At 62.2% G+C, this 24,193-nt stretch overlaps 1 protein-coding gene across 2 annotated transcripts; it reads left to right on the forward strand.

The window, feature by feature from the left end:
• The first annotated feature begins 1,646 nt into the window (after positions 1–1,646).
• On the forward strand, positions 1,647–23,957 carry SPOCK2 (SPARC (osteonectin), cwcv and kazal like domains proteoglycan 2). Of its 2 annotated transcripts, none has more exons than XM_055130040.1 (10): positions 1,647–2,087; positions 13,854–13,899; positions 14,037–14,151; positions 14,935–15,049; positions 16,449–16,563; positions 16,920–17,042; positions 17,503–17,721; positions 18,758–18,820; positions 19,902–20,039; positions 20,113–23,957. In XM_055130040.1, exons 1-10 carry the CDS (start codon positions 1,875–1,877, stop codon positions 20,262–20,264), a joined length of 1,299 nt encoding a protein of 432 aa, XP_054986015.1. In that variant the 5' UTR covers positions 1,647–1,874; the 3' UTR covers positions 20,265–23,957. The 2 variants fall into 2 exon arrangements, with proteins under 2 accessions (XP_054986015.1, XP_004615538.2); XM_004615481.2 differs by lacking the exon at positions 1,647–2,087 and adding an exon at positions 13,473–13,601.
• Positions 23,958–24,193: the final 236 nt, after the last annotated feature.

Here is a 24,193-nt window from a genome sequence, read left to right on the forward strand (position 1 = left end):
CCCTCCCACCACCCCCACCCCGCCTCTGTGGCAGGGCATTCCTTTTTGCTCTCTCTTTCCTTTTGGGTGTTGTGGTTTGCAGTAGAGGTATTAAGTGGCCATTTCTTCCACGTCTCGGAGAAGAATGAACATTTTTCAAATGGCCTTGGGCACAGGCATTTGGTATGTCCTTTTGCCCAGGCTTATGGCAGGCAGGTGGTAGCACTGTTCGTAAAGAAAACAGATCGCCAGGCAACTTGTCCAGAAAACCAGTTTGTAAATGGGATTCCAGCCTCTAGCCACAAACTGCTCTTTCGATCTACCACCGAGCAGCTGCTCAGACTGAGAGAGGAAGCCAGCAACAGCCGGGCTTCAGGGCAGCGCCTCGAGAAATACAACCGCACGCCCAGAGAAAACGCGGAAAGGGAGCTATTGTGCTGCCTTCCCCAGGGACCCCAGCCCCAACCCCCGGCTGCACCGGCATTCCCAGCCAGGCCAGACGCAGGGAGCCAGAGCCCTAAGCTGTCTTCCTACTGATTACAATCATGTTTTTCATTGCCTTCAGTGTTTTTATAAAACTGCCGCCCCAAGTCTTTTCACAAAAAGCACAAATCTGGGGCAGAAGAGACAGTATAGCAGGGAGGGCGCTTGCCTTGCTTGGGGCTGACCCAGGTTTGGTTCCTGGCACCCCATATGGTGCACCCTGCACCCTGCCAGGAATGAGCCCAGAGTGTAGAGCCAGGAGAAACCCTGAGAACTGCTATGTTCCCGCCCTCCCCCCCCAAAAATAAACCCAACACATTCTGAGATTTGGTTCCTTAAAGTTCATTGTTTTCTCCTGTCAGCTCATCTATGCCCTTGTGTTTGTAACATAAACCTCATTTCATTTCTGCTGATTCAGGGGCTGTGCCCAACCTCCAGCCTTCCCCGATGGCACATCCACACATTTCTACAGGTAATAGTAAGAGGGTCACAATTTAAACAAAAACTTAAACATCTCCCCCAACCCACGCCTCCCCCCCTCAACCTCCCTTCCCTTATTGAAGTCAAAACTGGGAGCAAATGTGCCTTTTCCAAATGTGTAGCGGGGAGGCGGATGAAATGGTCAGACATCTGCCTCTCAGAGTTGCCACGGGATGGACTAACAAAAAGGGCTGACAGCCCCTCAACAGCTGCCTTGGGAGGGGACATCTGCCAGTTTCACCAGCCTTTCAGCGCTGGCACTGCGTCCTTGAAGAGACCCTGAGGGCTGGGGCTATAGTTGGAGGCGGCCAGTTGGATGGCTTTTGTCTTAGGGCAGCGACCCGGTATGGAGCGCTGAGCTTGAACCCAGCTGCCCAGGGCTGCGGCGCCGGCCGCGCTGTGTGGGAGAGCAAAGTGTTTGGAGCCAATTTGCTCAGACACCTGAGCCTGGCCGGGTTTTGTTTTTTGTTTTTTCACTTTTGTGCATTTTCTCCCCGGGGAGCCCTGTTTTGCTCTCCACCCTCTGAAGACCCCAGGAGCAGCCGAGGTCCGGGTTCCCGGGCAGGCAGCTCCCCGAGTGCGCGCCTCTGCGGCTGCTGGGCATCTCATCCAGCGCTTCCCGTTGAAACCGACCCCCTCCTCCCCGCCCTTCCTCCAAACCAGGTATGATGATGTCAAACGTGAAGCTGACGCTACAGTCACAGACACGGCCCCTGCTGGCGCAGGCTCTGATTCTCCCTCTCCCGGTCCTGCTGGGCGTTTGCAGACAAGTGCATCTCCCCGGCAGGTCGCACTTCAGCCCGCGTCCCGCGCCCGGTGCGCCGGTCCTCCGGAGTCAGACCGCGGGCGGGCCCCGCCGCCGAGCGCGCGCGGAGGAAGGACCCCAAGACTCTGCCGGACTCGAGACCCCCGGGGTCGGACCCACGACCGCGATGCGCGCCCCGGGCTGCGGGCGGCTGACGCTGCCGCTGCTGCTGCTGCTGCTGGCCGCGGCCGCGCTGGCCCAGGGCGACGCCAAGGGGCCCCGCGAGGGCGAGACCCCCGGCAATTTCATGGAGGACGAGCAATGGCTGTCGTCCATCTCGCAGTACAGCGGCAAGATCAAGCACTGGAACCGCTTCCGAGACGTGAGTCTGCAGGGGCGCGTCCCTGCAGCGCGAGTAAACAACGCGCGCCCCCCGGGCCGGGCGGGCGGGAGGGCGCGGGCCGGCCCGGCGGCGCCCGCCTCCTGTGCTCCCACTTCTAATTCTGTTTATTTCCTGCGTTTAGGTGAGCCCCACCCCCCCGGGCCTGCCCCAGTCGGGCGGACGCCACATACGGGGCTCTGCGGAAGGGAGAGGTGTAGGGGTGCGGGGGGCGGCGGAGGCAGGCCGGGCTGGCGCGGGTGCCCTCTGTCCCCACCTTGGGTTCTCCGGAGGGTGAACGGGTGGGGGGCGAGCCTGGCCGTCCTCCGGAGCGCCGGGGAAAGGCGTGTCCGGGAGGATGGGGGGCGCCAGGTCCGGGGTCCCCTGCGGAGCACAGAGGCGGGTTCCGCGGACCCACGCTGGGCAGCGGCAGAGCGGGGAGCCCGCAGCTGGGTCTGGGGGCTCGAGGGCACCTGGGGCGGCAGCTGCGGCACTTGTTTACCGGCACCTGTAGATCAGAGGAAGCTGGAGGCGGCGGTCCCCGAGGGGATTGGGGGGGAGGGCGGGGCCCGGAGGGGGGCGGGGGTGGGAAGTGGGGGATGGGCCGGGGCGCCCACGACCCGCTGCTGCCCACGCGACTGCAGGCCTTGCTGCACATCTCCCCGATACCGCCTCGGAGCACCCCACCCCGGACACAGATGGGTCTTTCTCGCCTTGTCATTTTGCACGCACCCAGAAGTTCCTTAGGCGTGTCTGTGGCGCACGCGCGCACACACACACGCACACATGCACATCCACGCACAGCACACACATGCACACATGCACATGCACAGACAGCACACACATGTACATGAATACACGCACACGCGCGCTCCCTCCCATTGCAAGACGGTGGCAGAGACTCTTCAGGATCCTTTTGTGGCCCCCCAGAGTGAGACCAGGAGGGGGTGGTTCAGCAGGAGACCTCGTGCGCAGCGGGCCCGCGTCCTGGGCCGGGGCTGAGGCTTCCTGGCGGCTGCGCCCCACCCGCGGCGCGGTCCAGCCTGGGGCGCGAGCAGCCCTTCCCTCCCTCGCCCCTGCACATCCAGCCTGAGGAGCCGCAGTCTCCGCGCTGCTGCCGGGGAGGAGGCTGCGGGCCCTGCTGCGGGGCGGGGGCGGACCTGGCCCAGCGTGGCCCGGCCCAGCCTGCATCCCGAGTCATCTCGCAGGGCTCCGGCCATCCGGGTGGCCGCGAGATCTTCGGAAGTGAAACCCGTGAAGGTCAAGGAAAGGCAGTGCTTCATCAGAGCAGGGAAGGGAAGGTTTAAAAATAAAAGATTCCTCCCCACCTCCCTGCCTCCACCTGCTTCCAATCCCCAGCTCTGTGGGCGCGGATCAAGGGCTGAGTGCCCGACCCCTGGCACAGGGCTGCCCACCTGTCTCCTTGTGCTGGTGCCAGCCCCCAGCCCCCGCCCTCTCCCTCCAAGAATAAAGCCTTCAGATTTAGGGGCTTGGGGGTTTGCAGTCCCACGGCCTTCCCAGGTTGCTTGGAGCTTTAGGGCAGCTCCTGATTTGGGTAGCCTGAGGTTTTTATAGGGCACTCTCCAACCCCATTCAGGGTGTCCTGGGGGGCAGAGCCAGGCAGAGGAGGAGCACTTAGGAAGAGGGCTGGAGTCACTGGCCCTCAGGAGCCACCGGGAGCTTCTGTAGAAACGCAGGAGGCGGCTTGCTCAGAACCACTGCATTGCCTGGCTTGGGGGAGGGGGTGCGTCCCAGAGTTGTAAACGGCACCTCTGAGGCTGTGCTGTGCCCAGACTGTACACAGAGGCTCTGCTGTCCCTACGGACACTGCCCGTGTGCCCCTACATCCCACCTGGAGCTCTGAACCTCTCTGTGCTATGTCACTATGGGCTGGAGAGCCGACTCCTGTGCTCCTCCGAGGGACCTCTAAGACACTGCCAGAACCTCGCTGGTGATGGTCACAGAACGGCCCCAGCCACCCCCTCCTCCCAAACCCGTTTCCCTTAGGGGAAGGGGACAGGCAAGAGGAGGGGCTGTTAGGGCTGGAAAGGTCTCTAGAAGAGGCTGGAGACCTGACTGGGGAGAGGGCGGGATGTGGTCAGTGGGAGGGATGAAGAGGAGCGGGGCAGCTCTGCTCAGCCTGGGGGCGCTGGGATTAGAGGAAGCAGATTACCCCCTTCGTAATCCTCCCCTCCTGCGGGCAGGCCCCCACCCATCTCTCCTGCTGCCCACTGCCTCTCTGCCAGATGGGGAGGAGGTGGCTCCTCAGCCCTGCTCCCCAAAAGCTCCCCTGGCCAGGTCCACACCCTGCCGAAGGCGATGGAATTGGGTTAAAGCACGAGGTCACGGGGAGAGGCCTTGGGCCTTGCAGCGCCTCTGGGCAGCTCCAGCTCTTCCTTTCCTCCTCGGCACTCCTCTCCTTCAACCCCGCTGCCCCTTAACCGAATGGGATCTGTGAGCATCCAAGGCGAGCTTGGCATGCAGGAGACCCACGGTGCCTGCAGGCCATGGGCCCTGCATAGGGGATGGACTTGTCTGTTCCTTTACCTCTGTGCAGCCTCTCTGGCAGCCCCGCCCCGCCATTGTTATGTTACTTATCTTTCATGTTTTGAATTTTTGGCCCACATCTGGCGGTGCTCAGGGCCGACTCCCAGCTCTGCACTCAGGGATCACTGCTGGTGGGGTTCGGTGAAGGTATCTGGGGTGCCGGGGTTTGTACCTGGCTCTGCCATGCTCAGAGCCAACACCCTCCCCACTGTAGTTACTCTCTCTCCAGCCCTTCATCATCATGATCATGCCTGTAGTCTCCCCACTTTGTGGTTGCAGAACACACACACACACACACACACACACACACACCTGGGGCACTGTCAAAGCCTGGGATGTGGAGGGCTGGCTTCCGGTTCTGGCTCTGCCACGGGCTGCCCAGGTGATGCCAGCCATTTGTAGAATCTCTAAGGGGCAGTTTAAGAGGGAAGTGGTCCCAAACCGGAAGGATCTTGCAGAGGCCTGGAGGGTGTTTTATTTCAGGCTCCGCTAGCCTCAGATGGTCCCTTCTGTGGAGCCCACGCAGGGCCGAGGGGAAGACCACCCCGGGCTGAGTGCCTGCTCCATGTGCAGGAGGCCTGGGTCCCATCCCCCCCACGCCATGGTCTTGGCAAACTGCAGAGGCAGAGAGCAAGGCCTGAACACCGAGCCCCTGAGACCACCCGGGTGGGAGCACCCTAAAAGCCATCCCCCCAACCCCAAAACAAAACATAAACCTTGCTCTGTGTTCATCAGTTTGTCCACTGCAGAGCCAAACCCCTCCCACAGGCCAAGCCTCACGTCCAGGCAGAGGCTTTGAAACTTATTTGGCCGAGCGAAAGCAAAGAAATTCCTTAGCCACCACTCGCCCCTGGGTGTCCCGGCCTCACTTGTGTGTCTCATGAACCAAGAGAGGTTGGATCCCCGAGCAGCCCCTGTTGGCCACAGCTCCCCTCTCCCCCCCCCACCTGCCTTGATCCTGAACCACAGGTGTTCGTGTGGGTGTGTGAGAACCCTAAACTGGGTCAGTATGGATTGCAGAACTGGAGTCTGGGGCTTGCAAGGTGGGTCCCTGACCGCCTCCTGCACCCAGGTTTCCCATCATCTCCAGACTGGGGACCAGGGTGGGAAGGGGCAGTTGCTGGTGGACTCCGGAGCTTCCCACCCTGGATGAGAGCGAGCAGGAAGAGCTCCACGCCTGGCTGGCCATCTGTCCTCCATCCCGGGCATCGAGACTGTCTATCTGATGGGGGTGGCGCTCCAGTTCCAGCCCACCCAGGACACAGGGACAGTGTCATTCTTGAGTGACCCCTAGCGCCTGGAGCGCCGTCCCCTTTTGGTTTAAGGGGCAGATGGAGCTGAGTGGTCCACAGACTTGGGCATCAGCCAGTCTCTGGGCCTGCAGCCGCCATCCATCCCTTGCCCCTACCCAACCATGTCTGGGGTGGAAAGGGATTTTCTTTGCTTCCCATGAAGCATAGGGATGGATTAGCCAGCGGCTGAGACACTGCAGGGATGGACTCATGGCCTCTTGGGGCAGATCTGGGAAGAGGGTCACCCACTGCTCCTGGAGGGGGCTCCCTGCAGGGCCGTGCCGTGGGGTCTTTATGAACATGGGCATGTGGGTGCCCGGTCTCCTGGCTGCAGCCTGTGGGGGGAGGTGCCTCCCTTGGGTGCAGAGATACCCGCTGCTTCCCGGCCCCTGCAGCATGTGTGGGAACATGCTGGTGGCACCCTGTGGCCCTCCAGGAGCCTCCGAGAGCTGCTGTCTTGTGAGCACTGCATGGTCTTGTCATGTGTGTTCATCCTGCTCCTGTGAGCCGGATGTGTCTGGGAATGGACGCTGCTTCCACCCCGCCTGGCTCAATCCTCGAGCTCGGCGTAAATGCGGGCACGAAGAATGGGAGTGTCCGAAAGGGCAGCAGCTGCCATCTCCTGAGCGCTGCCTGGTCACTGAGTTTTGGTGTTTTGGGCCACACCTGGCAATGTTCAGGGGACATTCCCAGTCCTGGCTCTCCACTGGGAATCACTCCTGGTGGGGCTCGGGGGATCCAGGGGATGCCGGGGATCGAACCTGTCGGCCAGAGCAAGGCAAGTGCCAGGTTGGTTTTTGTTTCCTGGGTTTTGGATCCTACCCAGTGGTGCTCGTGAGCTCAGGGTTGGGGGACTGTGCAGAGCTGGGGTGGAACCCAAACCTCCTATGTGCAAAACCCATGCTCTGGCCACTGAGCTCTCCTGTCCCGCCTGGCGACTTGCTCAGTGCTTGGCATCTCCTTGTCATTCCCAGCCGTGACCACAGGCTCTGGAGTCAGCCACCGAGGGCCAGGGATGGTGACATACGGAAATAGAGTCCCTCAGGCTTCCCTGTCCTACACACACATATGCAGTCACTCTCACACAAACACACTCACACTCACACACATACACACATTCATATACAGACACACAGACTGTGGTGTGTGTGTTTTACCACAACTCACACATACACACTCAAATACACACTCATATACTCTCCTACACACACAAACACATACTCATACACACTCACAGACACACAATTCACACACATACACACACGAACATGCTCATACACAGAACACACACACATACTCTCATACACACACTCACACACTCACCCTCACACACACACACACATAGTCTCTCTCTGGGGGCCTGGGTCTCCTTTCTTCTGGGGGGCAGGGGCGAAAACCCCACCCCACACTTCAGCCTGCACCTGCCTCCGTGGGCAGTGACCAGCGTCCCCAGGGGTCCGAGGACAGGGAAGGACAGTGTGGCCTGGCGGAGCCTTCGATGCCTGCCGGGCTCAGGCTCAGGCAGGAGGCGCTGGCAGGAGGGTGTGTGGGAGTTGGGCTCGGTCAGACTTCCCTTCCCTCCCCTCAGCATTCTGGGGTGGGGGGAGCGGCGGCTGCAGCCAGAATCTTTGCTACACTATCTGCTGGTGAGAGAAGCAGACCCCACCTGCTGAACCCACACTCCTGCCCACTGCTTGCTCTCACCACACCTGCCCCTGCGGCCCCAAGCTTCCAGGGCTTTCAGTTCTGCCATCCTCTGTGCTAGGACAAGGCGCTGAGGCAGCTCAGAGCTCCCCAGGCCCCCCTGTACGGGCGGGAGGGCGCGGGGCAGAGCAGAAGCCGGAGGCCAAGGTGGGCTCTCGCGTACCCACTTGCAGAGCTCCTGGCATGGGAGAGCCATCCGCGCATTTCTGCCTTCCTAGGACATTCCTTCCAGGGGAGGGGAGGGGCGAGGCGCGGCTCCTGTTTGCCCACCTGCCCCCTGCACCCCCGGAGGGCACCTTCAGCTCCGGCAAGTGACAGGAGAGTAGGTCCTGGGGTGGAGGTGCCTGGGCAGCCCCACTCTGCACCGGCCCTTTCCTCTCTGGGTCCCCCATCCTGGGCTTTGCTGGCCCTTGGGGGGAGGCAGGAGAGGAGCCTGCTGCCAGCTCCCCGTGCCGGGGCCTCCCGGGCTCCACCCCAGCCACCCGCACCTGAGGAATGAGGCAGAACTGCCAGGGGTGGGCCCGCCCCGCCCTTCTTAAGGTTCTTCATCTTCTTCCCAAGAAGAAATGCCACACAGGGTGCAGGTTTGTGCTTCATCTTAGGCTGGGTGGGTCTCTGGCACCAGCAGAGTCTGAGCTGGGGGCCCTGGGGAGTGTGGGCTCGTCAACCTCGTGCCCACACCTTCCCCGGGTGGGGGTCCCCGTGTCCCCCTAGACCTGGGTTCCAGGGCCCTGTGTGGCCTTGAGAGTAGGGAACCCCGCGGAGTGCTCTTGAAGAGCCCCTGGCTCCTCCACCCTGGACATGCCCGCGGCCCTTGTGCTCTGGGTCTTTGTTTTGGGGCCACGTCCGGCAGTGCTCAGGGATCACTCCCGGCTCTGTGCTCAGGGGGCCATTGGTGCTGCCTGGCATGGAGCCTGCATTGGCTGTGTGCAAGGCAACTGCCTCTCCTGCACTGGCCCCTCCTCGGTTCTTGGAGATGAGGAAGTCTGGCGTGAAGTGAGCCTGACTCTAGCCCGTGGACTTGCTGGCCACTGGAGGGGAGGCCAAGAAGGGCCCAGGACCCCATACCCTGCTTGCCATGAAGAGCTCAGTCTCCCCCTGACACCTCCTGGGCCCCCCCGACTCCCCCAGGTCCCCCTGACTCCCCCACCCGTAGTCTCCTGCCCTGTACTGAGAGGCAGCCTGGGACCTGCCTGGTGCCGTCAACCCTAGAACCCGGGCCGAGGGAGCTGTTCTTTGCTCCACTCGTTCCTTCATTGCCGTTTCATCCACCCCACCAGATGGGGCGCCTGGGCGAGATTGGGTTAACTCAAGCTGTGAAGTGAGCTGGCGATTGGGGTGCTAATTAAAATGACAGGAAGTAAACAGCTCTGGAAACACGCAGCCTGTGCCCCCTAAGCCCAGAGATGCCTGTGCACTCGCCAACCCACCAACCATCTCTGCCGGCTTGGCAAGTGGGCCTTGTCTCCATGGCAACCAGGCTGAGCCACAGGGATGAAAGCCGGGAGGGGAGAGCATGGGAGCAGCGGGTGGAACCGGGCGATGAAGGGATTTCTGGACAGCGCCTGCAGGACCGGGCCGGGGGTTCCAGGGACTTCCCTTGGCCCCTGCAGCCTTGCTGTGTGGAGGTAGAGCCTGGGCTCTTGGTCCTTGGTTCACCTGCCGGCAGATGGAGCGGGCTGAGAGGCCAGACCCCGAGTGCAGGTTCCCAAGTCCAGCCCTTCTGCCGTGCGGTTGAAGCTGCTTCTGAGCCATGGCGATGGTCATTTTCTCTCCAGGTTGTGAAGAGCAGGTGAGCCTGCACAGTTCACCGGGCTACCCCGGTAATCACAGCAAACAGGGCTGTGTTGCTCACAGGGTTTTTACTAGGTGCTGGGTGCTGAGCACAGACCAACGAGCCTCAGGGAACCGGCCGTTTAAAGGGGCAGAAGCTGTGACAGTGCTTAGTGTCCCTGGAGCAACAAGAAACCTCCGCCAGATGTGGCGGGGCTGGAGGAAAGCTGGGGACGAGGCAGGGTGAGGGAAGGTTGAACAGTCAGGGTTGGGGCAGGGGAGGGGCATTCCAGACGGGCAGAGGCCCAGCGAGGGCTGGTCCTGCTGGGGCAGCTGCCGGATGGGCGTAGGGAACGGGACCAAGGAGAGGCTCTAAAAGAACAATGTTATTGTGTCGCTCCCCCCTTCCGTTCATTCACTATGAAACCGATCCGTGTTCATCGTAATAATGTTGGAAACTTGGAAGAAGGCGGTCTCTGTAGTTTTATGCACCCCCCCACCCGCCCAAGGAACCACTATTAACATTGTGGTACAAATTCTTTAAACCCACTCATCTATTGATCTATTGACATTTTAATTTTTCTTTCCCTTTCTCTTTCTTTATGCTGCTGGGCCACACCTGGTGATGCTCAGGGCTTCCTCTTGGCTCTGCACTCAGGGATCACTCCTGGTGGGCTGTGGGGGCCATATGTGATGCCTGGGATGGAATGTGGGTTGGCTGTGTGCAGGGTGTCCTCCCTGCTGAACTGCCGCTCTAGCCACTGAGTTTTCCAAATGAAGCAAATTGGGCTGTGATCAGCTCAGCCATCCAGGACCTTGCCTTGGGTGTGTGAGGCCTAGGTTTTGATCCCCCTCCCATAAAAGGGAAAGAGAGAAGATGGGATGGGAGGGGAGAGCCACTCTGTATTCAGAGAGGGTTTAAGGAGGGAGAGACATGATCCGAATTGTGTTCTAGAAACATCCCTGCAGCTCCAGCATTGTGGAGCACAAAGCAGAGGAGGGAAACTCGAGGGGGGATGGCAGTGACTAAGGTCAGGCTAGACAGGGCGGGGAGGAAGGAGGGGATCGGAGGGCGACTGAGGGGCAGGAGCGAGTGGACAGGACGTGGGGAGGGGCCAGGCTAGTGGCGTGCTTGTGTTGACACAGTGAACTGGAGACAGCTCTGGGCTCTGAGAAAGGACCAGTCAGGGTCGGGGTGATGGCCCTGAGTTTGATCCCTGGCACGGCAACAGAAAATGGCCAAACAAAGCCAAGCTGGTATCCCGAGGGGGATGCTGGGTGTGAGGCCCAGAGGTGGAGGGCCGGGTCCTCTCAGTTGCCTGCCTGGAACTGGCAGGAGCCCCAGTGGGAATCACACACACACACACACACACACACACACACACACACACACGCACACACACACACACACACGCACGCACACAATCACACACTTGCATGGGAAGGCGTGAGAAGCTCTGACCTACAGGGTCTAACGTGCACTGTCTGGCGCTGGGAGGAGCCCAGGAGAGCAGCGACTGGCTGGGGACCCACGATGAGCCTTTTGGGTCAGACTGGGCCCCGGGGGCCTCTCTTCCTGTCCCCGTGCCCTTCCCAGTCGCTGCGCCTCGCGGCCAAGCCCTGGTTGGGGGCACAGCCTGCGGGGAGCACGCGGCTTCCCAGGCTGCTCGACCCCTGGCCAATTTCCTAGGCACCTCAGTTTCCTGCCCTGCAGTAGGTTGGGCCTGCAGACCCCGCTGCTTCCCGGGAAGGTGGGAGAGGGGCCAGGGCGAGCATGAACGAGGCCCTGAGGTCACGCCCCGCAGCACTATGGGGTCCCCAAGTACCCCAAAACCAACCAAAAAATCACTGAGAAGATTTAACCTTTCCCCCTTTTTTTGTTCTGGGCTTCCTCCTGGCTCTGTGCTCAGGGATCACTCCTAGCAGTGGTGGGGCCCCATCTCTGGCGCTGGGGACCAAACCAAGGTTGCCTGTGCGCCAGTGGAGTGCCTCAAGCCCTGGACTGGCTCTCTGGCCTCGGACTTCCTTTGCTTGTTTTGCTTTGGAGCCCCCCGCCGCGGTGCTCAGAGCTCAGACTGGCGGTGCTGTGGTGCTGGGCTTAGAAACCCCTGCTGAGGGGGTTCACGGGCAGGGCAGGTGCCTGAAGCCCCGCCCCAGCTCCCCTGCCCAGGGCGTGCTCTTCAGGCAGCCTGAGTTACCCTGGCTCTTCCCAGCAGTTGCCCCAGGTCCCGCCCTGTGCTGGGCAGGTGTGACAGCCAGGCAGAGCCGCCGTGGATTCTGGGTCCCAGCCTCTGGCCCCTCTCCCCTGGCTCGTCCCTCACCCCAGCCCCCCTTTCTCAGGGCGGAGGGTGAGGTGGACGAATTGGCAGCAGAGCCAGGGCAGACCGGGCCTCCTGTTTCACGGGAGGACACACCCGTGTGTCGAAGGACAGATTCTCACTGGCGCTGATGAGCCCGCTCGTGCGCCATAAATAGACACGCGGCCCAGAAAGGTCCCACTCACACCTGCCACCACGCACCTCTCTTTCAGCTTGCCCGTCGGGCCAGCCCACGTGAACCTCAGCGCTCCTCGTCGTGTCCCTGGGCCCACAAAGCCTCCACGTGCCCCAGGGCCCCTCCGAGTGACCGTCCCTGCACCCCAGGGACAGCCTCTCCCCTTTCCACTCGAGCACCCCCCAAGACGTGGCCACTTCTCTGCGTAGCACTTTGATCTCCGGCTGCTCTCTGGCTCTGGGCACCCTGCTGGCCGCCCGCTTTCATCCGTGCCTCCTCTTCCCGGAGATGCGTGCTGCGCTCCCAAAGGTCACGGTGCTCGCCTAGGGGGGCTTCATGGGGGCCACTCGGGTGGAGTGGGGGCAGCGGGAGGGGCCCGGGGGACGCTCACTGGTGAGCAGCCTCAAGGTCTCCGCTGAGGCCGTGGGCCCTCCCTGCTCCCGCGCCCAGGGCGGACGGTACAACACCCACTTTCCTCGCCCCCTTCCCGGCCTCTTGCCTGCTTACCTGCTGGACAGGATGGAGGCCAGTGCCTGCTTTGCTTCAGCCCTGTATCCTCTCGCCCCCACTTCCTGCCTGTGGCCTGGGGGACATGGAGGAAAGACCCCAGACCCTCATTGAGAAGGGCTTGATGAAGAGACTCGGGTGAGGCTGGGCTGACCTCTTTGGTCTCTGCTTCCAAGGACTGCAAGTCACTGACCGCGGGAATGTGCGTGGGGCCCAGGTGTGGGCAGGGAGAGAGGGACAGGGAGAAAGCCGCAAGGGGTGTCCGCTCTCCTTACTTTCCCTTCCACCAGCCCCACGGGCACAGGCAGTAATGGCCAAGGAGAGGGAGGCCTTGGGCTGGGCCTGAAAACCAGAGGCTGCCACGACGGGGTTTGGTACCTCGTTTCTGGAGCGGGACCACCTGCCGCTGGGGAGGGGGCTCAAGCGCCTTCCTGCACACGCCTGGGGCTCGTGGCTCCTGCATGCAGGGGAGCGGGCACACAGCCCTGGGTATGGGGTGCACCCTCTGCCCTGGGCGGGGGTGCCAGGGGCCTTTAGGCACTCACTGGGGAACGTCTGTGTGCCCTGAGTGCGGGTGGCGATGCCGAGGCGTGTCCTGGCACGGGTGGAGATGCAGACTCGTGCTCCTGGGTGCGGGTAGAGGTGCTGTCGCACGAGCCTTCAGCTGGGACGTCTGTCCCTTCCCAGGGCCCAGGTCAGAGACCCTGGAGCCCGTGGGCTTTCCGGGTGCCCACAGTTGCCGCCTGGCCTGGAGCCCGGTGCCCCCATCCGCACCAATGCCAGCAGCCTCTTCCCATGTCCACTGCAGCCGGGCCCCTGAGCTTGGCCTGAGCATCCAGTGTTCTCGGGCCACGGGGGCGCAGAGGGCCGGAGCTGGCCCTCTGAAAGCCTCACCTCTGCGGTGGGTCATAGCTGAGCTCTGCGACAGGGACAGGGATCCCCCGCCTGACCGGAGGCTCCGGGGATCAAACCGTTGTCTGGGCACTTGCCTTACACCCTGGCCTGGGTTCGACGCCCCTCACCCTGTATGCCCCACCCCCCCATCCCAGCACCGCCAGGAGTGACCTCGGGTACAGAGCTGAGTCTGCCCTGAGCACCGCCAGGCATGACCCCAAACAGACAGAAAACAGGACCTTTGCCCCCACTTACACCCGTCTCTCCTTCTCTCCTGCTCTGCTTCCTGGGTCCTGCCGCTGCCTCTGATCGCCAGGAGGTGGAGGTGAGTGCAGCCGCCCCCACCACGGCCTGCAGGACGGCCCCCCCTCCCTCTGCCACCGCTACATCCAGCATGGGAAAGGAGGGTGGAGGGGCTCGTGGGAGGCCAGAGGGAGAGGGATATAGACATCTGGGTGGCCACCCGGATGCAGGGTGGCGACTGGCCTGTGCAAGCCCAGTGCTGCGACCCCCACCCCCACCCCGAGGAGCCTCGCCCTACGCCGCCGTGAATCTTAGCCTTTCCGTCCTCCCCTAGGACGACTACATCAAGAGCTGGGAAGACAGTCAGCAAGGAGATGAAGGTATTTTTTGTGCCCTGCCGGGAGGCCACGTCTGAACTTGACCCGGGGGCTCCGTGGAAGGGGCTGTGGGGCGGAGGCTGCAGGGAAGAGGCGCTTCCCAGCTCCAACACTGCGGTCCTGACCCTGTGTTTCCCCAGCCTTGGACACCACCAAGGACCCGTGCCAGAAGGTGAAGTGCAGCCGCCACAAGGTGTGCATTGCCCAGGGCTACCAGCGGGCCATGTGCATCAGCCTCAAGAAGCTGGAGTACAGGTGAGCCGGCCCCGGCCGCCGCAGACGCCAGCACCCAGAGGTGGCTCCTGAGCCGGTCAGGGCTCGGGGTTTGGTGGGCTGCGGTGTGGATGGGGGCTGTACCGTCTGGATGCTGGGCTGGAGCTCCCCCACTCGCTCACTGTCCGTCCAGCAGCCTTGACCTCTAGTGCCCCCCTGCAGTGTGGCCTTCCCTTGAGGGGCCGGGGAGACCCTTGGGGTGGGGCCTCAGGCTCCAGCTTCTGGGAGGCGTGTCCAGGGGCAGTGAGGGGGCCTTGTAGAGCTACCGCAAGAGCCCAGAGCAGCAGTTCCCGAGCCCCCAACCAACAAATTGGCACCCGTGTGTCCACGGGAAGTGACCCTAGAGCCGGGCGTCCCCGAGGCCCATCTTTCATGTGAAGTTCTGTTCTGGTCTGAGGCCTGGAGCAGTTGTGCGTCTCTTTGCGGGATGGGAGGTGGGCGGGGGTGCGGGATCGCTCCTGGCGGGGCTCGGGGGCCACATGCCGTGCTGGGCTGGCCACACGCCGGGCAAGTGCCTGACCCCTGTACTATTGCTCTGGCCCTGTGACTCCTTTTTGTGTTCTAGTCAGACCTGGAGTCGTCACCGGAACCCCCTACTGGCAGTCACCCCCAAAGGGTGCCTTGAGTCAGTACCTGTCTGTTCCCCCCTGCGAGCTGGAGTGGGGTCTGGTTTGGGTGCCGGGGAAGGGAGGGAACTGCCTCGTCTCTAGGTCTCAGGACCAGCTTCTCGCCTGGCCGCTGACCATCCTGCTGTGGCCTCTGCAGGATCAAGCAGCCCGCCCTGAGACCCCGCCCGGGCAGAGACCCACTCTGCAAGCCCTGCCACATGGACCAGCTGGCTTCAGTGTGCGGCTCCGATGGCCACACCTACAGCTCGGTGGTGAGCAGCCCGGCCCGGGAGGGTGCCCGGGGGGGGGGGGGGCGATCAGGGGCCACCCAGGCGCTCCTGGTGTCCCCGGTGTTGGGGCTGCCCGAGGCAGGTGAAGGCCGGAGAAAAAGCAGGGAAGGCCTGTCGGAGTGGTGGGGGACTCTCCCGGGAGTGCTCGGGCTGCAGGGGGAGGACTGTGCACTGCCCAGGGCCTGGGAGCGAGGGAAGAGGGGTTCCTCCTGGGGGACTGGAGCAAAGACTCCCAGGGGGTGGATGGCTTGGGGATGGGGCGTGTGAGTGTGTATGTGCTTGCATGTGTGTGTTATGTCTGCATGTTTGTCTGTGTGGTCTGAGTGTGTGTCTGTGAGTTGGTGTGTGTCCAAATGTCTGAGTGGGCATATGTGTGTGTATTTGTGAATGTGGATGTGTCTGTGCATGTCTGAGTACATGTGTGACTATGTATCTGGGTTTGTGTGACTGTGTATGTATGTGTGTGAGAGTATGTTTGTGTGTGTCTGTGAGTGTGTGTGTGTGTCTGAGAGTGTATATGTTTGTGTTTGTGTGTGGGCATGTATGTGTTTGTGTGAGTATATAAGTGTGTGAGTATGTGTCTCGGTTTGTGTGTGTGTGTGTTTGTATCTGTGTGTGTCTGAGAGTGTTTATAAGTCTATGAATATGTCCGTCTGAGAGTCTGTATGTCTGAGTGTTTGTGAGTTTGAGAGTGTGTGTGGTGTGGGTTTATGTGTATGCCTGACAGTGTATATCTAAGTGTGTGTTTGTGTGTATGAGTGTATATGTTTGTGTCTAAGTGTGTATGTGTGTGTGTCTAAGTGTGTACATGTGTGTGTTTGAGTGTTTGTGTATGACTGTGTGAAGCACGGGGGAGGGACTGTGTTTGTCTTAGTTTTGGGTCTCGGGTTGGACTGGGCCTCAGAGAGACCCCCACACACCCCTTGAACTTTGGGTGCTGCCTGTGACCACACCAGCTGCGGAGGGGTGTAGCTTGGCCTGTGGAGGGTTGGACGTTAGGGCCCAGGAACCCTTTAAGGCTGCCATCGGATTGGCATAGGGAGGGGTGTGGCCGCCTTGACAGTAGAGAGAGAGGAGTATGGGGAGAGGGTGGGAATTGCCAGGAGGAGGCTGGGGAGGGAGGGCCGCTTGGGTGCGCTCTGACTGTCTGAGGCTGACCCGGGCTCTGCCCTGTGTCTGAGGACATGGTGGGGCGGGGGTGGGGGGCTCCTGAGGCTCCGACTCCCCTTCCTTCACGTCCCTTTACCCCATGCACTCGCCCTCGGAGCGGGGGCCGGGGGGACGTCGGGCTGTTTGCGGGTGATTGCCTGGCGTGAGCAGGGAACAGAGGTGGCTGCCTGCGGGCGCCCACGGACGAGCCCGGCCTGTGCCCTCTCCGCAGTGCAAACTGGAGCAGCAGGCGTGCCTGAGCGGCAAGCAGCTGGCCGTGAGGTGCCAGGGGCCCTGCCCCTGCCCCAGGGACCAGGCGACCACCTCCAACCCTGATGGCAAAGCAGGTGAGGAGGAGGCGAGGCCGGCCGGGTGCGGGCACTCCCTGTCCAGGAGGCCGCGGGCACACCTCGGGGACTGCCTGAGCCCTGGAGAAGGGGCGGCTTCCTGGGGATGGAGAGCGAGGCCTCAGGCCCTGGGGTTTCCTAGGACCCTGGTTACTGTAGGGCGGTGGGTTGGGCCTGGTCCCCTGGTTACTGCACAGAGGAGGGAGGGGTGAGATGGAGTAGGGGGAGGGAGGAGTCTCCGGCTCCCATCCCAGGTCTCACCTCCCAGGCCCTGCCCAGCCTCCTGGCGCCCGGGGCTGGGGTCGCGGTCCCTGCTCCGGCCCAGCCTCACTCTGAAACCCTTGTCCCCGCTGCAGAGACGTGCACGGGTCAGGACCTGGCTGACCTGGGGGACCGGCTGCGGGACTGGTTCCAGCTCCTTCACGAGAACTCCAAGCAGAACGGCTCAGCAGGCAGCAGCGGGACCAGCCCGGCCATGGGTACGTAGCCGGGGCAGGACGCGAGGAATGCAGGTGGGCACTGGCCAGCTGGAGCCTCTGAAAGAGCCTGACGCCCAGAATCCAGAGGGATGCGGGGTGGTTTGCAGGAAACCCTTACAACGGGAGGAGGGGCAGGAAACTAAGACGTGCGGCCAGGGGCGGGCAGGGGTCTTTCTCTGGAAGGGTCACATCCTGGCTGCAGATGGTTTAGGGTGGGGCGGGGCGGCGCCTGTCCTTGTCTGCTGGTCACCTAGCAGTGTCCGGGACCTCACCCGTGCTGGGCAGCTCGGGTGGTAAGCCGGGAGACGGGGGTCAAGCTGGGCCTCCCGGCCCGGGGTAGTGCTCCCCTGCTCTCAACCACCTGATGTCCGTCCCGAGATGGAGACTGGGCCAGATGGATGGACAGACGGATGGGAGGTTTTACCAAGAGTGTGTCTTTTCCTGCTGGCCTGCTTCCCAGGCCTGGACAAGAACCTGGGGGCCAGCTGCAAGGACTCCATCGGCTGGATGTTCTCCAAGCTGGACACAAGCGCGGACCTCTTCCTGGACCAGACGGAGCTGGCCGCCATCAACCTGGACAAGTACGAGGTCTGCATCCGCCCCTTCTTCAACTCCTGCGACACCTACAAGGACGGCCGAGTCTCGCCGGCCGAGTGGTGCTTCTGCTTCTGGAGGGAGAGTGAGTGTGCCCTGCCGGAGCCTTCCTTTCCCACCCTTCTGCACCCCCTTCTCTCTCTCTCTCTCTCTCTCTCTCTCTCTCTCTCTCTCTCTCTCTCTCTCTCTCTCTCTCTCTCTCTCTCTCTCTCTCTCTCTCTCTCTCTCTCTCTCTCTCTCTCTCTCGGCTGCCTGCAAAGCCCTGAGCCTCCTGAGGCACCCCTGGGGGCAGCCTTCCATTGTCCTTTGTTATGGGCCACACCTGGAGGTGTTAGGGGGACTGTGTGGGGCTGGGGAGGGACCCAGATCTCCTGCATGGAAGCCTGTGCTCCAGGAGCCATCGCCCTGGCCCAGAGGAGGCCCTCGAAGACAATGAGGGACCGGAGAGGGAGCACGGTGGGGAGGGCGCAGCTTTGCACACAGCACCCCAGCACCCTATATGGTCCCTGAGCACCGCCAGGATAACTCCTGAGTGCAGAGCCAGGAGTAAGCCCTGAGCATTGTGAAGGAAGGAGGGAGGGAGGGAGGGTTGGGAGGGGGAAGGAAGGAAGGAAGGAAGGAAGGAAGGAAGGAAGGAAGGAAGGAAGGAAGGAAGGAAGGAAGGAAGGAAGGAAGGGAGGGAGGGAGGGAGGGAGGAAGGAGGGAAGGAGGGAGGGAAGGAGGGAGGGAAGGAGGGAGGGAGGGAGGGAGGGAGGGGAAAAATGTGCCAATACCCGTATTCTGGGGCTGAGGACTGAGGGTCAGGAATGTCCAGGGACCCTGTGTCCTGGAGCCACCACTGGCTTCTCCCGCCTTCCCCGGTCTCCCCCCAGCCTTCGGTCCTCTGGGTTAGCCTCAGTGCCATGGTACTGCCTGCTGAGTCAGAGCTGGCCGTGTGCTTCAAGGGCATGATGGAAAATTGGGCCCCTGGACTCTACTTCCCCCTGAGTTTGGGGGCAGTGGGGGGATCGGTGTGACCCCCGCCATAGGCGGCCTGTTTCAGAGCCTGGGTGCTTTCGTCTCGCTGAGACCCCCGCCTGCGTTTCTCGGCGCGTCCCCCAGAGCTGCTCCTCTCCCCGCAGAGCCCCCGTGCCTGGCGGAGCTGGAACGCATCCAGATTCAGGAGGCTGCCAAGAAGAAGCCGGGTGAGGCCCCGGGTGGCACCCACGGGCAGGAGGGGTGTAGGGAACCCCCACCGGAGGGGGCCTTAGAAGACACTGAGCACAGAGCAGGGGGCGCCGTCAGCAGCCGGCCCATCACTGGATTTTGTGGTTGTGGTTGTTTGCGGTTCTGGGGGCCCAACCAGGCTTCACTGTGCAGCCTCCGCCCTGCCCGCTGACCCCCCCGGCACACTTCTCCCGCAGCCCCGCGGGATGGTGTCTCCCTATGCACCGGGGTGAGGTTGGGGGGCACAGCAGGGGCCATGCAGAGATGGGGTGAGGTCTGGGCCTGGGACCACCCCGACACGCCCAGCCCAGCTCAGGGGCAGCGCAGCCGGCATGCCCCCGAGGCCCCATACAGACCACTCCCCCTGAGGACGGAGCCCCCCACTGTGGCCTGCAGTGGTGAGGGGGAACGTGGGAATAGAGGTGCCCTTAGGAGACCCCAAGGGTGAAAACCAGCTGACTGAGCAGAGCTCGGGAGGGAAGAGCTGTGGGGTGGCAGGAGCCGCAGGGAAGGGTGCTGCTGGCCGAGTAGACGTGGCCCAGAGGACAGGCACCTGGGCCTTCAGCTGGGCTGATAGGGCCAATACCCACGACCCCTCACGCCCACCCACTATTCTGGCCGGTCGCCACAACTGTCCCTCCCACAAACAGGCCTCCCGGGCACACTCGGGCCTCAGAGTCCCTGCCGGTGGCACTGGACAGCTGTTCCTGTGGAGGCCTGCTCCCCTAAATGGGCAGTGGTGCCCAGGAGGCCGCAGAACACGTCTGCTGAGTGGACGGAGGGGCAGTGGGTAGGCCCTGGCAGCAGGCTAGCGGCAGGTTGCAAAGAAGAGAAGCCGAGTCTGTGGGCAGCGTCCAGCCAGACCAGGGGGCAGAGAGGCCGGCAGGGGTGGGGTGAGGGGTGGCCTGAAGCTGAGGAAGGGGTGGCCGCAGTTTGGGGGAGCCACTGGGTTTGAGCAGGTGGCTGAGGGGGGCAGGTTTCTTGTCGTCTGTCACCGGCTGTGGGATGGTCTGGGGGGTGCCTGGACCCCATCTGACCCCACTGGGCCCGTCCCCTCAGGAGTGTTCATCCCCAGCTGTGACGAAGACGGCTACTACCGGAAGATGCAGTGTGACCAGAGCAGCGGGGACTGCTGGTGTGTGGACCAGCTGGGCCTGGAGCTGAGCGGCAGCCGCATGCACGGGAGCCCCGACTGCGGTGAGCGGCCGCGCAGGCGCGGGGGGGCCGTGCCCGGGCCGGCAGGAGCCTGACCCTGTCCCTTCCCTCGCAGATGACCTCGTGGGCTTCTCGGGGGACTTTGGGAGCGGCGTCGGCTGGGAGGACGAGGAGGAGAAGGAGCCAGAGGAAGCGGGCGAGGAGGCCGAGGAGGAGGAGGGCGAGGCCGAGGCGGGCGAGGCGGATGACGGCGGCTACATCTGGTAGTGGCCAGAGGCCGGGAGACGGCCTGCAGGGACCCGGAGAGACAGCTAGCGGACGGATCCGGAAATGATGGTCGGATGGCGGGGGCGCGAGTGCAGGTGGCAGGTGTGACCTGGGCGGCGGGAAAGGTGTGTGCATGTGAAAGGGAGTGCTGTGTGCATGTGTGAGAGCGCATGTGTGTGCGTGTGTGAGAGGGAGTGCATGAGTGTGAGTGCAGTTGTGCATGTGTGCATGCATTTGTGTGAGAGGCAGTGCATTTTTGCATGTGTGAGAATACGTGTGCCAAGGAGTTATGTGCACACATGTATGTATGTGAGTCATGCACATGTGAGTGTATTTGTGTATGTGAGAGGGAGTACATGTTTGCATGTGCTCATGTGCACATGTGAGAACATGTGAGGGGGACATGTGGGCACATACAGGTTTGCATGCATGAGAGCATGTGTATATATGTTTGTGAGAGCACGCACATATGTGTACGTGTGTGTGTATGTGTGTGTGTCACCAACATGCAGGACCAAGGGGCATCTGCTGATTGCCCTCAGTCTACATGGCTCCTGGCAGAGCGAGTCATGGTAAAAACCCCCTTCAGCCCCCTGGGCGTTGTTTTCTTTCATTTTGCTGCTGCTTCTAAAATATACGGAACCACATAGACCCGCCATGCAGAAAGGCCGACCTGAATTGAATGAGACACCCCAGCCTTGCCCCGAGCCCCCTGCCTCCCCCGCTCCCCGCTCCCCGCTCCCACCCAGATTCCCATCTCCACCACCTGCCCTCCCTTCTCCTGACTGGGCCCCCTCGGAGGGCACCTCCCTGCTCTCTCTGGCTTGGGCGGGCCGCCCCATCCTGCTGGGCCCGCCCTGCGCTCCTCACCTGGGGAGAAGTGCTGGGGCCAGGGATGGGCTCACTGGGGCCAGACCCGGGAGCAGTCAGGACTGGAGGCCCAGCAGCCCTGAGCCCCGCCCCCTGTCCAGCCCAGCCCCCTTCTGCGTCCCACCCAGTGGCAGTGCAGAGAGCTCTGCGGCTGGCCGGGGAGTAGGGTCTGGGACCAGGGTGCCCCCCCGCCCCCTCTGCCCAGACCCCTTCACCAAGGGGGAAGGCTGCTCCCCAGGCGTGTCCACCCTGATGGCTCCTCTCTCTGCTCTGCTTCTTCAAGCCCTGTCATAGCAGGTGGGGTGGGGCAGCCACTTCTGTGGCTGTGGGGCCCTTTCTGTCCCCTCCCCGTGACCCCAGCAGGACGGAGCCCCCGTGGCCGATGACTTCCCCTGCCCTCCACTCCTTTCTCCCAGCCAGGCAAACAAACCCCTCAGTCTTGCTGCCGAAGGCTCTCCTGCCAGACTCGGGCATTTGCAGCTTGTGGATGTGTGGTGAACGCAGCATGTGTGTGCCCGTGTGCGTGCGTGCGTGTGTGTACCCATGTGTGCATGTGTGTACCTGTGGGAGTATATGAGCCCGCGTGCATGTGTGTGTGCATGTGTGAGCCCACATGTGTGCATGTGTGTGCATGTGTAGAAGTGTGTGCATGAGCCATGTGCGTATGTGTGTCTGCATTTGTATATGAGCCCACATGCGTGCATGTGTGCATGTGAAAGCCTGCATACGTATGTGAGCCCATGTGCCTGTGTCCTTGTATGTGTGAGGGACATGCATGTGTTTGTATATATGAGGAAGCCTGCATGCTCATACAAGTGTGTGAGCCTGTGTGTATGTGCCTGTGTGAACCTGCCTGTGTGAGCCCATGTGCCGGCATGCATGTGTGCGTGCATGTGAGTGTGTGGGAGCCCGCAGTCGTGTGTATGCGCAGCGACCGCCCTGGGGGTCTGGGATGCAAGGGGCTGTGGAGTGCGGGGATGCACAGGGCAGTGAGTTCTCTAGGAGAGATCCCAGCCTGGCTCCTCCGGCTCCTGCAGTGTCTCCTGTGCCCGCTGGACTTCATGGCCACTGCCGCCCCCCAAGCCCAGAGCCCGCCCCTTCCCTCCCCCCAGGAACCTGTATCCCTCCAGCCCTTGCTTGGGGAACACAGTGGAACCCCAGCTTTCCTGGAAACCGCTTCTGGTTCCGCAGCGTGTTCTGAGCTTGAAGGTGTGGGCCTGACCTGCTCTCCAGGGCGCTGCAGTCCCCCCTGCCTCGGGGCTGACCCCCCGCTCTCCAGGGCGCAGCCCCTGCCCTGGGCTGATCTCCACTCTCCAGGGTGCTCCCCGCCCTCTGCTATGAGGCCGACCCCCTCTCTCCAAGGCAGCCCCCTGCCCCGGGACTGACCCCCTCTCTCCAGGGCGCCCTACCCCTTCCCCGGGACTGACCCCCTTTCTCCAGGGCGCCCTCCCCTTCTTCCCAGGCCCTGTCCAACCTGGCTCAGTTTAGGGAAACGCTGCCCTCTGCTCGCTCTGAGCTACTTGAAGCTTCTGCTTGCTAGGATTGGCGTCTGTCTGTCTGTCTGTCTGTCTGTCTCTGCCCTGGGTGGTGTCGGGACGCTGGGAGTGCTCAGGGGCCAGGAGAGGGAGGAGGGGCTGTCCCTGTGCCCCCCCCCGCAGCCCAGTCTCACGGCTACACGTTTTCATGACCTTGTAATACGTGGTAGAAAGATGGAGGGGTTTGGTCCAGCCCTGCCTCGGAGCCCCCAGCAGTGGACACAGAGAGCCTGTCCCTGGGAGCAGGGGCTGGTCAGGCAGCTGGGACTCCTTGTGAGCAAAGCATGGGGCCCCTGGCCGGGCTGCTGGGCACCTCCGTGACTCCTCCCCCCACTGTCCCCTCCTCTCCCCAGCTGAGGCTGGCAGAGCTAAGGGGTGAAGAGAGCTGAACCACCCTTGTCTGGCCTTGGCGCCACCCAGGGCCACCTGGGATGCCGGGAGAGGTGGGATCCCCCGAGATGGGGTGGGGTGGGCTTGGAGAACACGCATGTGCCTTGAGAGACCATTCAGAGGTGGCGGGGCAGGGGGGACGGTGTGGGGGGCACAGGAAGGGGCTTCGGGGAAGCGGCGAAAGCTGTGCTGCTTGTCATCTCCGCCCCGAGGGCCCCGCTGGAGCGCTGAGGGTCCCACTTCCTTGGTGGCTCCGCACCCTTAGCCTTTCCCAGCCCCCTGCTTCCTGCTTTACCCTGAGGTGGGGGCCACTGCGTCCACGCAGGAACATCCATCTCCCCAGTGGCCCCCACTCAGCCTGCAGCCTTGCTGTCGTCTTGATGAGGCTGTGCGGGCCAGACGGGGTCGAAGGGCAGAGACACGGGGGTCCCGGGGTGGAGGGGCAGACAGGGGGTCTGAGACTGGCACAGGAAGGAAGACCCCAGCAGAGCAAACCGCTTTATCGCCTGAAGCCTAATTAAACTGTGTTCCGTGCAGTCACTGAGCTTAGAGTTAAGAGTCGTGTCCCCGTGCTTGGGTTTCTGTCTGTATATTTAAGTGCAGAAATCGTATCTCAGTAATTCTAGATGTCTTAAAAAAAAAAAAAACATAAAAAAATCCCAGAAAACAAAACCAAGTGTTAGACCGTGTGTGTGCATTGAAGGGCACCCGCCTCCCGTGGGTCCCCGCCCCGGCCTCCCCGCCCCTCTCGCTCCAGCCCCCATGTCCACTTGGGGACTCGCCTTGTGTTGTCTTGACCCGCCTATTACTCAGCCCAAGGAAATAAGTCCGCCCCATGCATACATAAAGGAAACAAATGTTATTTTTAAGAAAACAAAATAAAAACTTTATAAACACGTGTACGGGTCATGCTGGGTTGCTTCTTCGCCGAGGGGGTGTCAGCCTCTTCTGCCCGCCACTCCGAAGGGGCTCGGGTGACCCCGAGAGCCGACGGCGGCTGCAGTCAACACCGGGCTCGGAGCAGGCAGCTTCTCGTCTCATTTCATTTGGGGATCACGTCTGAAGGTCTGCTTGGTGGGGGTGGGGGGCCAAACTCAGGGGTCCAGTGCCCCCCCAGCCCCACGCGTCCTGCTT

This window comes from Sorex araneus, chromosome 3 (genome assembly GCF_027595985.1).
Source record: "Sorex araneus isolate mSorAra2 chromosome 3, mSorAra2.pri, whole genome shotgun sequence".
NCBI lineage: Eukaryota > Metazoa > Chordata > Mammalia > Eulipotyphla > Soricidae > Sorex > Sorex araneus.

Bases quoted from the DNA above. Each gene is read 5' to 3' on its own strand.
- SPOCK2 (XM_055130040.1), top strand. From the start codon at position 1,875: ATGCGCGCCCCGGGCTGCGGGCGGCTGACGCTGCCGCTGCTGCTGCTG. The intron at 16,564-16,919 runs GTGAGGAGGAGG...TCCCCGCTGCAG, and splicing joins CAACCCTGATGGCAAAGCAG to AGACGTGCACGGGTCAGGAC. The intron at 18,821-19,901 runs GTGAGGCCCCGG...CCGTCCCCTCAG, and splicing joins GGCTGCCAAGAAGAAGCCGG to GAGTGTTCATCCCCAGCTGT.